This window comes from Octodon degus, unplaced genomic scaffold, assembly GCF_000260255.1.
Source record: "Octodon degus isolate 3935 unplaced genomic scaffold, OctDeg1.0 scaffold00002, whole genome shotgun sequence".
Taxonomy (NCBI): domain Eukaryota; kingdom Metazoa; phylum Chordata; class Mammalia; order Rodentia; family Octodontidae; genus Octodon; species Octodon degus.
In genome coordinates this window covers 20498958-20512514 of record NW_004524578.1, presented here as the reverse complement: position 1 = coordinate 20512514, position 13557 = coordinate 20498958, and the positions used below count along the sequence as shown (strand labels likewise).

General features: G+C 51.9%; 1 protein-coding gene across 2 annotated transcripts in view; it reads right to left on the bottom strand.

Annotated features, from left to right (window-relative positions):
• Nucleotides 1-12061, bottom strand: part of Alpk3 (alpha kinase 3) — a 54057-nt gene extending 41996 nt beyond the window's left edge. The window contains exons 1-3 of one of the 2 annotated variants that reach the window (XM_023710652.1): nucleotides 11911-12061; nucleotides 7395-7433; nucleotides 2344-2465 (exon numbers count right to left, since the gene is read on the bottom strand). In XM_023710652.1, coding sequence (XP_023566420.1) covers nucleotides 2344-2465; nucleotides 7395-7433; nucleotides 11911-12041 — 292 coding nt within the window. In that variant the 5' untranslated portion in view covers nucleotides 12042-12061. The remainder of the gene's footprint in view (nucleotides 1-2343; nucleotides 2466-7394; nucleotides 7434-11910) is intronic. The other variant, XM_023710660.1, reaches the window with a different exon arrangement.
• Between the last annotated feature and the right edge of the window lie 1496 nt (nucleotides 12062-13557).

Below are 13557 nucleotides of genomic sequence, written 5' to 3'. Positions count from 1 at the left end.
AAATAGGAGGATCACTACAAGTCTGATCTATGTAGCAAGACCCTATAGACCCTGTACCAAATACACAAAAAAAGAAAAAAATATCATCATACATGTATCACACATAGTATGATTATAGTATAGCATGCCATATACACATATTTGGACATGTAGATGTACAAATACATACTATATATAACCATATGCAGTATGATTATAATGTAACAATACATGACATGCATGACAACTGTATACCACAACATTCAGTTATGAATATCACATTCAATTATAAATGATAGGGCTGGTGAGAAGGCTCAGTGGTCTAAAACACCTACTTAGAACTAAGCCTTAGCTAAAGCCCAGGGACCGCGGTTCAATCCCCCAGCACCACATGCCAGCCAGCCCCGCCCCCTGGTGGGCTGAGCTGGCGCCCCACACCACACACACAAATAAACAAATAAAATCTTAAAAAAAAATTATAAATGATAAATGTTGATTTGTGCAAAAATTACAGTGTAACGGTATGGAGAAAACAAGTGACGAGACAGAGAAAGCAATGGTATAAAAAACTTAATTCTTGGGGCCGGGGAGATGGCTCAGTGGAATAAGCGCTTCCCTGGCAAGCGCAAGGGCCTGAGTTCAAGCCCCGGTTCCACAAAAAGAAAAAAAAAAAAAACTTAATTCTTACTCTGCAATAACAGGTAGACAATAGAGAACATTTAACACCAAAGGCGCACAAGTTAGAGGCTTTGCTGTGTTACTCAGCACTGTGGGGATAAATATATGCCAAGAGACAGGTAAGCACTGCAAAGTCGTTCAGGAAACAACTGAAACTGTTCTTTTTGATAAATGTATAAGTTGGGTATAAATTTTTTAGTATTTTGTGGGGTTGGATTTTGTTTTGTTTTGTTTTGTTTTGAGGCAGGTCTTGCTATATAGTGCTGATGGGCCTTGAGCTCATTGTGTAGCCCAGAACGGCCTCAAACTCATGGCAGTCCTCCTGCCTCAGCCGCCCAAGTGTTGGGATTACAGGCAAGCATCACCAGCCCTGGCTAGAAATTGAGTATGATTTGAAGCCTCAAATGATGTTCATATTTTGATCAACTAAAGTCTAACTTTCTTTAATGAGGAGGGAAGGATGTTCCAAATAGAGAAAGTAGGACATGAGAAAGCAGAGGGCAGTGAGAAAACTGTTACTGCGCCGGACGGCAAAAGGCAGCATCTTTCCCTCCCCAGTCACCTTGCAGCTTCCAGTTTCCTCCTCTGCAGACTTGACTAATAATAGCACTTACTTCACAGCATTTTGTAAGAATTCAACCACAATGGAAACAGACAAACATTGCGACACATGTCACATTGTACAAAGGTAAGGGTGCAGACAAGCTGTCCCCAGGGTGGTGTCCTTGACCTGGTACTTGGGAGTCCTGAGGGTTGAGGACCTCAGCCCAGAAAAGCCATCCCACTGGCTAGTATCACAGTCCCCAGAATAGCGGGTATCACCACTCGAAACTTGACTAACCCGCATAGTGGGTATCACCACTCGAAACTTGACCTTCCCAAATCTGAGAGCCAAGCTCTCAGAGGGACTGGGACCTGCGACACCAGCACTGGCCACTCGGCTGGCGGTGGAGGGCATATGCAGAGGAAAGGAAGGTGGCACAATGGGGGGCTATGCTGGGGTGTAGGGGAGAACAAAGCCTGGAACCAGCTTCCCAGATTCCAAGGGCCCCTCCTCTGCTTCCAAGGTCTAGCACTTCTGATTCTGCCCAGCTGTTGCTTCAGACACCACCACGAAGCTTGGCAAAATACCAGTCCCCACTCTTCATGCCAGTGCTCCTGTGTGCTGGCTGCAGCCAGGTGCTACCAGGAATGCTTTGCACATACGAGTTCAATGTCCTGCCTCTACGAAACTCATGCTACATCATCCCCATTCTACAGTCCAGGTGGCTGGGAGGTTCCACAACCCTCTCAGTGTCACACCTTGGAAGCGATAAGAGCCAGGACACTAAGTCAGGCACTTTGCCTCCAGGGTTTATCCCAGTGTCACACATGCCACTCCCTCCCAGACCACATACTCCCGAGCCACTAGCAACTGAACTACAATATGTTGAAGGTGGTGGTTTCTGAGGCCACGCTGCCAGTCATATGGCTCCCAAGGTTACATGTGGGTATGTGTGTGACTCCAGAGGAAGAGAAAGGGACAACTATCTGCCAGGCGGGCTGAGCCAGAGAGAGAGCTAAGAAAGCCCATGTGGGCTTGCATGGGTTTGCACATGGCCCACCATCCATCATGATGCACCCCAGGGCCCCTCGGCCCCACTCTAGGCAGAGTCCGGCATGGAGCATATGACAGCGCTGTGTTACCTGTGACGATGCAGGTGAACCTGACGTCGCTGTCCTCGGACACAGCCCGGGACTTGAGCGTGGTCTCGAATAGTGGCTGTGTTTCCTCTGTGAGCTGCGCAATGATGGAGCAGAAGGTGCTCCTAGAAAAGGCAAAGAGCTGTTCAGAGCGGCCCTCACCCACATCCTATGCTACCCAGGTCTTACCATGTCTGCCTTCCCCTGGGCAAGTCTTCCTTCAGGGAGCCCAGGCTGGGAATGGAATCTTGACCCAGACCCATTACAATAGGCCGCTGACCTAGGCCAGGCACCTGAGCATGCCGGACAGCCTGCCCAAGCCACCAGTCTGTCCACATGGGCGGGGCTTCACCCTCCACCTCCAGCTCCAGGAAAGCTGTGCTTGGGGAACACACATGGGTAGACAGAGCCTCCACTCATGCTGAAGAGAGAAAAGCCAGCCAACTTCCAAGGGCCCAAGCTTGGGCTTGGAAGCAAAGCTCCTGCACTGCCTTGAACACCAGTGGATCCCAGTGGTCTAGAATCAAAAAGGCACCTGCCTAGGCAAGTGCAGGGACCAGGATTTGATCCCCAGTACAGCATGCTACACTAGCCCCACCCCTGGCAGCACTAAGCCGGCCACTGAGACCAGGCATGGTGGTGCAAGCCTGTAATCCCAGCACTGGGAAGGCTGAAAACAGGAAGATCACTACCAGTCCAAGCTGCGTAGTGAGACCCTGTACCAAATACATAAAAACAAAAAAAGAATCAAAAGATATCTCTCATTCAAAAGGGAATCAGAAAAGAGATGAAAGCCAGAGGTCATAGTATACAGCTATAATCCTGGCTACTCCCAAGGCAAGAGGAGCATAAGTTCTAGGCCAGCCTGGGCCACTTAGTGAGACACTGTCTCAAAGTTAAAGAGCTGAGGATCTAGCTCAGGGTAGAGCACTTGTCTAGCATGTGCCAGGCCCCTGAGTGGAATCCCCAGTCCAAAATAAAAGAAAAGCCTCAAATGAATTCTGATCCAAGCAGGGCTACAAACCAGCACCAGCTATGGCTCCTGTCCCATCCTGGCTGCCACATGCTGAAGGGACAACTGATCTGGGAGCTCCAGGACCAACTGGCAGGACTACCAAGCCATGGACCCACTCCCACAAAAGCCAGGATTCTCAGTTGTGACAGTTCCCCAACTTCTGGGCAGCTTCCTGAGCCCAGCAGACTCACCCACAATGCTCAGGGTTTACAGTCCATTCCTTCTGGGCACAGGATGTAATGGCTCTGCCAGCCCTGGCCCAGGCCAGTAGAGCCACCGTGCACTCAGGCGTGAAGCACAACCACAGAGCCAGGTTGCGGGGTGCACAAGCCGTGCCCAGCCCCCTCCCCTTGGTGAGCAGCGGGGGGACCATGGATGGAGGGGTGAACTGAGCAGGAAGAACAGTGAAAATGCCAAGTCACCCCAACGTGCCTTCTCAGCCTCAGGAAGGAGCAGTCCCCAAAGGATGACATTTACCTATCCGTGACTCCACCACAAGCAGAGTTTGTGGGAGCACAAGCAACAGCAGGGACAGCCCCACACACTGCACATTCAGGGGTCTGTCCTAGGAACAGGACTCTGGGCTAGGGCTGGAGTGTTGGAAGCCACTAAAAGTGGAAATTGATCATATGTAGGAGGGCAGGATGAGGTCTCATTGCCTAAAGCAGTCAAGCCACCTCAGTCTTGAGAAAAACATCCTGCCTGGACATTGTGGGCTATTAGTCCCTAGTCAACCTTGTGTCTTGCAACTTTGCAAAGGTATAAATAAATGCCCCTATGGTTGTTTGGCGGTTCTTTGCCTATCAGGCATGGTCCACCACCTGACCTCAGATATTATCGCTTGTCTTTATTATCTAAATCCTTTTGCTGTTTTCTCCCAGGGACCACGAAGGAACCAGCAGGACCCTACACTGAAGGAAAGGGCTGGATTCCCCAGGAAGAGCACCTGGAATCAAGCATGGCTCTGGACAGATGGGGGTCAAACCTGGAACCACAGCTTCTCCAGTGGGATGAGGGTGTCTGGGCATTCAGGGAGCTGGCAGGAGCATCCCAGAAAGTCCACCCAGAATGGGGGCCCCAGCCTCTCGCCTATTGTACCTGAGCTGTGTCCGCAGTGAGATGCTGTACCTCCCACCCACGAGTCACCTGCCCTGAAAGCATCTCCTCCTTCCCTAGGAGCCATGTACAGCACGGCATCCCTGGGATCTGGGCAGTCAACACCCTCAGGAAGTGGAGCATCTAGACATGTCCTTCCTGCTGTCCACTGACATCTCTGACTGTGGGGTGCCAAATCGCAGCTAGCACTTTCTAGAAACTGTTAGTCCAAAGGTAATCCAGCTTCCATGATTTTGTAACTAATTCATAACATAAACTTCTCCCTATGTAATTTGAATCCTACTTCATCCATAAATATGAACCTGGATCCAATTCTCACTTTAGGGTCTTAGTTAGGCAGCTGCTTGGGCAAGACCAAGAAAATCATTGCAAGATGGGTAACTTGTGCCCATAATCCCAGCACCTGGGAGGCTGAGGCAAGAGCATCACAAGTTCATGTCCCACCCAGGAAATGTAGGGAGACACTGAGTCCAAAGGGGGGGCTAGAGAGGTACTCAGTGGTAGAGTTCCGAAGGGCTTAATCCCCAATGCCATTAAAAAAGGAAAAAAAAAAAAATAGAGAGAAAGAAGAAGAGGGAAATGGAGAAGGAGGAGATGGAGGAGGAGGAGGAAGAGAAGAAAAAGAAAAAAGAAGATGGGCTTGGTGGTGCACGCCTGTAATCCCGGCACTGAGAAGGCTGAGGCAGCCAGCCTGGGATACACAAGCCCCAGTCTCAAAAAACCCAAATAATATAAAATAAAATAAAGAGAAACTCATTTCAGAAGCAAGGCACAATGGCACATGCCTATAATCCCAGCTATTTGGTAGGCTAAGTCTAAACAATGACAAATTTGAGGGCATCCTGGGCAGTTTAGCAAAATCCTGTCTCAAAATTTTAAAAGAGCGCTGACCACATAGCTCAGTGGACGAAAGCACCTATGCAACGAACAGGGTTCGATCCCCGGCATGCCTGTGCAGGCCCACTCCCAGGGCTCACTGAGACGGTGATTGAGACTGGGTGTGGCACATGCCTGTAATCCCAGGGTTTGGGAGGCTGAAAACAAGAGGATCACTAAAAGTCCAATCTGTGTAATGAGACCCTGTACTAAACACATTTTTTAAAAAAAAAATTTAAAAAGAGGGCCAGCGAGATAGCTCAGCAGACTAAGTGCCTGCTTAGGCAAGCTCAGGGACCAGGGTTTAATCCCTGGCACAACGTGTGCTGTCACAGCCCCACCCCCACCCCGGGTGCGCTGAGCTGTCCACCAAAACTGGGTGTGGTGGTGCATGCCTATAATCCCAGCACTGGGGAGGCTGAAAACAGGAGGATCACTACGAGTCCGATCTAGTAGTGAGACCCTGAACATCCTGCATACACTTCCCTAAAAATACAAAATAAATAAATAAAATAGTTAAGGATTAGAGGTAGAACTCAGTGGTTAAGCACTTGCCTAACGTGTGAAAGCAGGCATTCAAGACCCAGTACCATGTTAAAAAAAGAAAAAAATATATTTTAAAATATCATTTCAACTACTAGATAAGTGAGAAAACAAAAAAATTACTTCAAAACCTTGCGGAGAGGAGTTCTCCTGTTTGATATACAACTGGTAGTTACTTTTTTCTCTCTCCTTTTTCTGTTTTTTATTTGTTTATTTGTTTAGTTATTTGTTTGGTTAGTTGTTTTTTTTTTTGGTTGTTTTTTTTTTTGAGACAGAGTCTCACTATATAGCCCTGGCTGGCCTCATATTCCCAGCAATCCTCCTGCCTCAGCCTCTTTTTGAATGGAAAAGAACACTTATCTTCTAAAACCAAAGATTTTGTGTGTGGTCCTACACTGTTCAGTAAACAATATTTAGGCTAGGAAATCACAGGTACAATAATGGGGCTAGAGGAAGAAAGACCCTCTTTCTGGGGAAGCAGCTTGGGAGGTATTAGGGGGGCGGCGAGTGTCACAGCTGTGCACACTACTGTCTCACAGGAGTCACTCTTCTCATCCTACAGCCCTCAGTCCTTTCTTCCAAATCATCCAGATGTGGATGTGCTCGCCTAGTTCCCTAGAAAGCCAGGGGGGGCCACACACATCTGGAAATGGTCTCCAGTTTGAAACAGTGGGGATGAATCCTCTTCCACCTGGTGGCCACCCAGGACCAAGTTTTCTCCTTCTTCGTCCTCTGCGAGGACATGGGGGAGGGGGGGTTGATCCGGCCTGTGGAGGTGATAAGCTATCAGAAGCTGTTAGCCTCCCCAAATCTACCGGGGGCTGGTATGGGGCCCCAGTGGTGGGCAGTGCCCAGGAAATGCCCCCACTTGCACAGTAAGGGATAGAGCCTTGCTCCAAGCCCTGGAGGCAGGAGGAGTCTCCCGCCCCGGAAACCTTGGCCTTGGCTTGCTCAGCGGGTCAAGGATTCACTAACATGAAGGCCACAGGTGTGGTATTGGCTGGTCTTAAAACTCCAAAGTCTACCAGCAGAGACAGGAGTGAAAGGAAAGGAGCCTCAGAGAAGGAAGAGGGAGGAGAACGTGGGGCCAGGGGGACACAACGTGACAAGCAGAGGCCATGGTGAGTGGAAGATAGCTCACTACGGGCTCAGACCTAGATAAGCGGTCACAAAATCATGAAAACTTAGGACAGGAAGAGATGGGTCATGAGACTGGTGGCTCCCTGTTTTGTCCCTGTGACGCCCATCCAAGCACACAAAGATGTCATCACAGCAGTCTCAGGGACCCCTGCTCACATGTCCCTTCCTGAGTCCCCTGTACCCCTTCCTGGCAGGCCATGCAAGTGTCACCCTGGTCCCTGCAGACCCATGCTTACGTGAGTACCCCCGCCTCCCCTCACCCCATGCAGCCGGTTAGTGTGACAGCTGTCACTGAGAGGCCCCTCAGGGCCCAGGCCCACGAGAAAAGCAGTCCGAGAAAAAGAATGGAATGCAGTGCGTTTACCTTCCAGAGCTGGGGTGAGACAACCGGCTGCTTGGTAAGCTAAGCAAGAGACAGCAAATGGAACCATTAGGCCAAAAAGCAAGAAGACTAGGGGGCGAAGTCAACAACAGTCGAGAAGGATTAATCTGCCATCATCTGGGGCCCAGAAGCCTTTCTATTAAAAGGGACCAGCTGTCTCAGCTGGCCTGCTCCAGAGAGCAAGCGGCCTCCCCATCAGACACCGATATCTCTGAAACCAAAAGCTGGTTAAAAGCAGCAGAGTCCAGGAAAAGGGTTAGGCAGGAAGGAGGCCCGGGCTGTGCTTTGAGAGCGGGGCTCCTCAGGCCCGTGCATCTGCCCCCTCGAGGGCAAGCCGGCCGGGCAGCTCCAGCCCAGCTCCAACTCCCAGCCTGTTGGGAGGCAGGGAGCCACATTCCTGGACATCCCCTGACAGGTGTGGGAAAACACCCACCATTAGTGGGTTAAAGTACAGTTAACGAGCAAGGCAGACCAGCCAGGAGAGGAGAAGAGGAAGGAAGACAGAGCAGTTAATCCAGCAGGATCCAGGAGGTGCTCAGCTCCTGAGGCCAGCTCCAGACCTGCCATCTTGGGCTCCTCCACGTCAAAGCCAGGGCCTTTCTCCCTTTCTCTCTAGTGCTGCTGCCATCCTGGGTTAAAGCCTCGTGGCTCCACCTTTGTTGAGTAAGGCCTTGCTCCTTTGTTCCCTTCTCGCACCATTCCTCTGTACAGGAGGCAGAGGTCTTCCCCTGGCTATTACACTGGGACACCCCACTCCTTGACTCAGCACTCAAGGCCTCCCTGATCTGCTCACAGCCCCTCTACAACTGGAGTTCTCTCTCCTTCCCAACACTTGGCTTCTGCTGCAGCCAGACCTTCTCCTGACTGGCGTGAACACATCCACATCCATCCATGGCCTTCATTTTTGTCCTGCTTAGAAAATCTCCCCTCCTTTCTACCCACCCAGCCTTCGAATCTGGCTCCTAGCTAAGTTCCAGGCATGTGAGGGCACCGGGACAGCTGTTCTCTGAAACAAGGGAAGTGGGGGAAGGGGAGGGGAGGAAGTGAAAACACATTTGTCACCCAGGAGGGGCCCTGCCCCCAAGAGAGAACTGCTGCTCCAGAGACAATGGGAGAAGAGGGAGCTGTGTGGGCAGCACCTCCCTTGGTTCCAAAGCCCAGGTTGACCCCATCCTCTCCTGACCAAAAGCTTCCTCAGAACCGTGAGATTTCTCCTCTGAGTTTGGGTTTTGTCCCTGGGAAGGAGGAGGAAGTCAGCTTTCCTATTAGAGAGGCCTGCAGTGAGGACCTAGGCCAGCTAGCCAGCCCCAGCTTCATCAGGTTGCCTCTCAGCCTGCCCCGTCGGGCCACAGGGGCAGGGTGAGTCCCAGCCCAGAGAGATGCCATTCTTCAGAGGGTGCAAGGCTGCCCAGTGCGCACTTAATGGCCTCTCAGGACTCAGAGTCAGCATCAAATCGTGGGACAGAAAGCCTCTGAGTTCTTCAGGGGGCAGGAAGCCACTAGGTGGGGAGCACCTGCCCAGCAAGTGCAAGGCCCTGGGTTCCACCCCCAGCACTGCAAAAGAGAAATAAATAAAATAAAATAAAATAAAGCTGCAATGTGGCTAGTAAGGTCCAAGTATCACAGGCTGGAAAAAAAACTTTAAAAAAGAAATTTTCATTCCATAGAGGAACAAAAGGCTTAGAAGCAAATAACCAGGTCATCAAAGACCCTAAGGAAGTCCTGCCTGGGACTGAGGTCATAGTCACGCAGACGCCAGCCCAGCAGCTACCATAAAATGGCCCCCTCTCCTTGTTCATGGACCAGTCGAACCTCTCCTCAGAGAGCACCCAACCTGCTCCTCAAACCAGCCTCCTTGCCTAGTTTTTTACTCTTCTTTGTTAAAGACCAGCCTCATCTCTGTCATCTCCCCAAGCTACTTTCTTTACTGCCAAGCTAAAACTTTTTCCTGTTTAAAAGAAGAAAACGAAAAAAAAAAGTCCTGGTCCAGTGCCTCAGTTTCCCTAAAAGCCCCGGGATACTTGCTTGACCCAAACAGAAAAACAAAGGGTATTTCAAAGCAATGTGAAGCAACACCAGAGTTTAGCAGCTCCCCACACCCCTCCTGGACTAGGGCCACCATGAAATGAGTGTATTCCACAAAAGCCAGGTCATCATAAGGATTTTCCGTTAGCTACAGCTCCTTACCTTCCTCCAGCCTCCCTGAAACCCAAATCCCATAGGGGTGAGGCTTGCCTCAGACCTCAGTGAGCACTGAGATACGCTTGCCCTGACGTGGGAATGGAGAGCGCGCCAAAGGATGTCACGGGCAGCGGAGATGAGGCACATGTGGGGAAGCAGAGTGCGGACCCAGAACCGAGGTTTCTAGAGCCCCAGCCTCCTGCACAGCCGTCCATCAGCTCCCAGGGGCAGCCTCTTGGCACAAGAGACCATTCAAACAGTGACTCAAGACAGGCTGGGCGTGGTGGCACATGCCTGTGATTGCAGCACTCTGATAGGTTGACACAGGAGGATTTCAAGTTCAAACCCAGCTTGGGCAATTTGATGATTTAGTGAGATCCTGTCTTAAAATAGAAAATGAAAAGAGGCTCAGAATGCAGCTCAGTATGAAGGCCCTGGGTTCAACCCCCAATATAAGTGAACAAAAAAAAGTAGGCTTAGAAAACACTGAAGCCAAAAGTGAGTGGGGACAGAACTTGCCTTTAGTCGGGACTCCAGGGAAGCCCAGGCTCAGCTCTTTCTCCCTGTCTAGGCCCCCTCCCCATTTCTGGGGGGGACCACAGACTGTGCACTTGCCTCCTTCAGCACAGGTCAGACTGTGCAGGGCCCTGGGGACCGACACTTGCCTCCTCCCCAAAGCAGCCCCTTCAGTCTCCCCCGTGACCAAAGGCTCTGGGGAACAAACAAGTCTAGCTCTTTGTCCTTCAGAAGGTGTGTGTCAGGGGAGGTCTGCGGGCAGCTAGCTAGAAGTGAAATCCTGCAGGGACAAAGCACACTCTTGCTGTGCTCCCCCACTCCCAATACCGGGAGGAAAGAGGCACCTTTTCAGAGCACCAATAGGCAGCACCAGGGGGACTCGGGCCAGATGCGTCTCCCACCTGCAGCCCTCCGTGGCCACACTGCTCTGCACACACCCAGGTCCCATGAGAACACCCATCATGCCACGGGCGTCTCCTCCCAGCCCACAGCCCCCACCCCATTCTGCCCGTCTCAACCCCCTTCTTCCCTCCCCTCCGTCACTGCTGTCTGTGGGCTGCAAAGGACCCTGCTTCCTTTTCCTCTCCCTTCACCCTGGTATTGACAAAGGCCAGACATGGGTGGCCAAACCCAGTTAAGCACTGTGACACTCAGAAGGCACCCACAGGCCTGAGCTTCTCAGGGGACAGGAATAATGACCACCTTGGGGCTGCTGTCTCCAGAGCCCGGGCCTGGTAAAGGGGCATTCTTTCCTGGCACTGGGGCCTGGTGCAGCCTGACTCGGGCACTAACCCCAGCCCTCAACCCTGCTCCAGACATGTGACATCATTTGACGAGTTTTATGCCGAAACAGGTTCCGGTTACATTTGAACCTTTCCAACTCCAAGGTCAACAGGACTCAGCCAACTCACGAGGAAGTGCCCAGCGCTTTTCCTGATCGTCCTTGCTGCCTGCTTTTGTGCTTCTTCATGAGTGGAGAGCAAGGGGGCTCTCCATAGGCTGGCAGGAGCAACCCCTTCAGCATAATACCCAGCAAGTCAGAGGCTGGGCCAGATACACACTGCCAGTCCCCAGTGGACAAATGTCACATTTCCCTTTGGAAGACAGGCAGAGCAGGCAGGTGTCTCGGTGGCAAGGTGTGTGGCTCAGATCTGGGCACCTGTGGCTGTCTATTGCCTGTGTGACCTTTGGTCTGTGGGAGGCTTCCACTCCTCTGCCACTCTTAGAAGAGCAGTGAAGGGGCCCCAGGTCCTTCCCTCCCTGCACACCTCAGCCCCAGCCCCCAACACCAGGGGACGGGTTTTGCCTCACTGAGCTTCATGCCCTCAGTCCCCTGCTGCCCCTCACCCCATCACTCTCCCCAGATCCAAGTCTGGGCCAGGAGAACCCTTATTTGAGACACAGGTTGACCAGTGCTGGTGACTGCTCCACCCTGAGCGAGGTGGCCCCACCCGGACAGTCAGGCCCCAGTCTTGTCCTTGCGCCCTCCCTCCAGTCCCAGGAATTCAGCTGCCCCCGCAGTGTTTATCTCTTGCTGTGGAATCCACATCCAGTGGCACAGAGTAGGAGATAAGGCGAGCCTGGGGCCCCTGGGACATTGCCCCAAATAGGGCCCAGCTCCTCTCTGGGGAGTTGTGGGGCCTCAGGCCTGAGACCCTGAGGCCTTGAGGGGCCAGGAGGCCCCCACAGGAAACTTTGGGGCCCAGTCCTGGCCCAGTTCTCAGGCCTGTGGGCAGAATTGGGGAAGGGTCCCTGTCCTGCTCCGTCTCTTGCCACCCCGTCCCTGGGCAACACCACTCACCTGGTTTCGGGCCGCACGCTGAGCAGGTAGCTGCGGCTGGCTGGGCTGGGGGTCCACACAGGCCCATCATCCTCACTGTCGCCCCCCGCCCGTCCACCTACGCCCCACCCAAGGACCCTGCGCGACCCCATGGTGTTGCCTGCCTGCCTTGCCTGCCCGGCTGCCTCCCCAGCCTGACTGGCTGCCCCTATTTATAGCCGGGCGTCACCTGCTGCTGTCCCTCCCTCCTCCCTCTTCCCGCCACCCCTCGGCCACCACCAAGACTACAGCTATGTCCAAGCCATGCTGGTGTTGGGAACAGCCCCAGGGACATACAAGGGGTGATCAAAAAAGACAGTGAATATTTATTTTTTTAATCTTTTTTATTTATTTGATACAGGGTCTCACTATGCAGCTCAGACTCGTAGTGATCCTCCTGTCTCAGCCTCCCCAGCACTGGGATTACAAGTGTGCACACCATGTTTGGTTTCAGTGGCCAGCTCAGCATGCCAGGGTTCCTGGGCCAGCATGGCATGTGCTACCTGGGATCGAACCCGGGTCCTTGTGCTTGCAAGGCAGATGCTTAGACCACCGAGTTATCTCCCCAGCCCCAGTGAATGTTTTGTTTTGTTGACAGAACCAGGGATTGAATTCAGGCCCCTGTGCTTGCCAGGCAAGTGCTTATTCCATTGAGCCATCTCCCTGGCCCCCAGTGAATGTTTATTTAAAAAAATATATAAAAACTTAGTAAGAGACATGTGGCCAAGAACAATGGAACAGGTGTGCCAGAAGTGAAGCACAGGATTTGGGGCTTTGGGAGGGATAGGAAAAGCAAAGAAGGTGCAAACCCTACTGTCCTCCAAGGGAACTACAGTGCCCCTTCAGGAAATATCACCCCTCCATGCGTCCTAACAGCACTTGCCTTGCTCCTACTCCATCCCACTGTGACTGCAGCCGGCTGGCATCTGGTCCCCCACACGCCCCATGGCACCAAGGGAAGTTCTTACCAGAATACTTCAGGAGTGGAGCAGGGCAAAGAAGCAGCCCCTCCTGTGTGTTTCCTGCCATGAGGAAGGACTGTGCCCCCCTTAATGTGGCCTCATTGCTAGGATCCCTTTGACCCCAGCCCCCCTGCATGTGGCAGTCTCAACTTTCCTCAGAATCTGTGTGCCAGGAAATCCTCCTGCATACTTTGGATCCCAGCATTCAAGGGGAGGGAGGCTGAGGCAGGAGGATCACCAAGAACCAGAGGCCAGCCTGGGCTACAAAGTGAGTTTAAGGCCAGCCTGCACTACACAGTGAGACCCTGTCTCAAAAACAAAACAAAACAAGCTGGGCCTGGTGGCATATGTCTGTAATCCCAGCACTTGACTGGCTGAGACAGGAGGATCATTGTGAATTCAAGACCAGCCTGGGCTACAAAGTGAGCTCAAATCCAGCGTGGACTACATAGCAGGACCCTGTCTCAAGAAGACAAAAGCAAAACAAAACAAAATAAAAGCTTACTCTGGATTGCAGTTTAATTTCATCTTTTCTCTCATATCCCCTTTCTTCTTGTAGGTCTTTTTGAATTCTGTCCCTATCATCCCGTGATAGCCCTAACCCATCCTTACCAGCTTCTTGCTTTTTGTTTTGTTTTTTCAGTTGCTAGAGATTAAACCTTAGGAC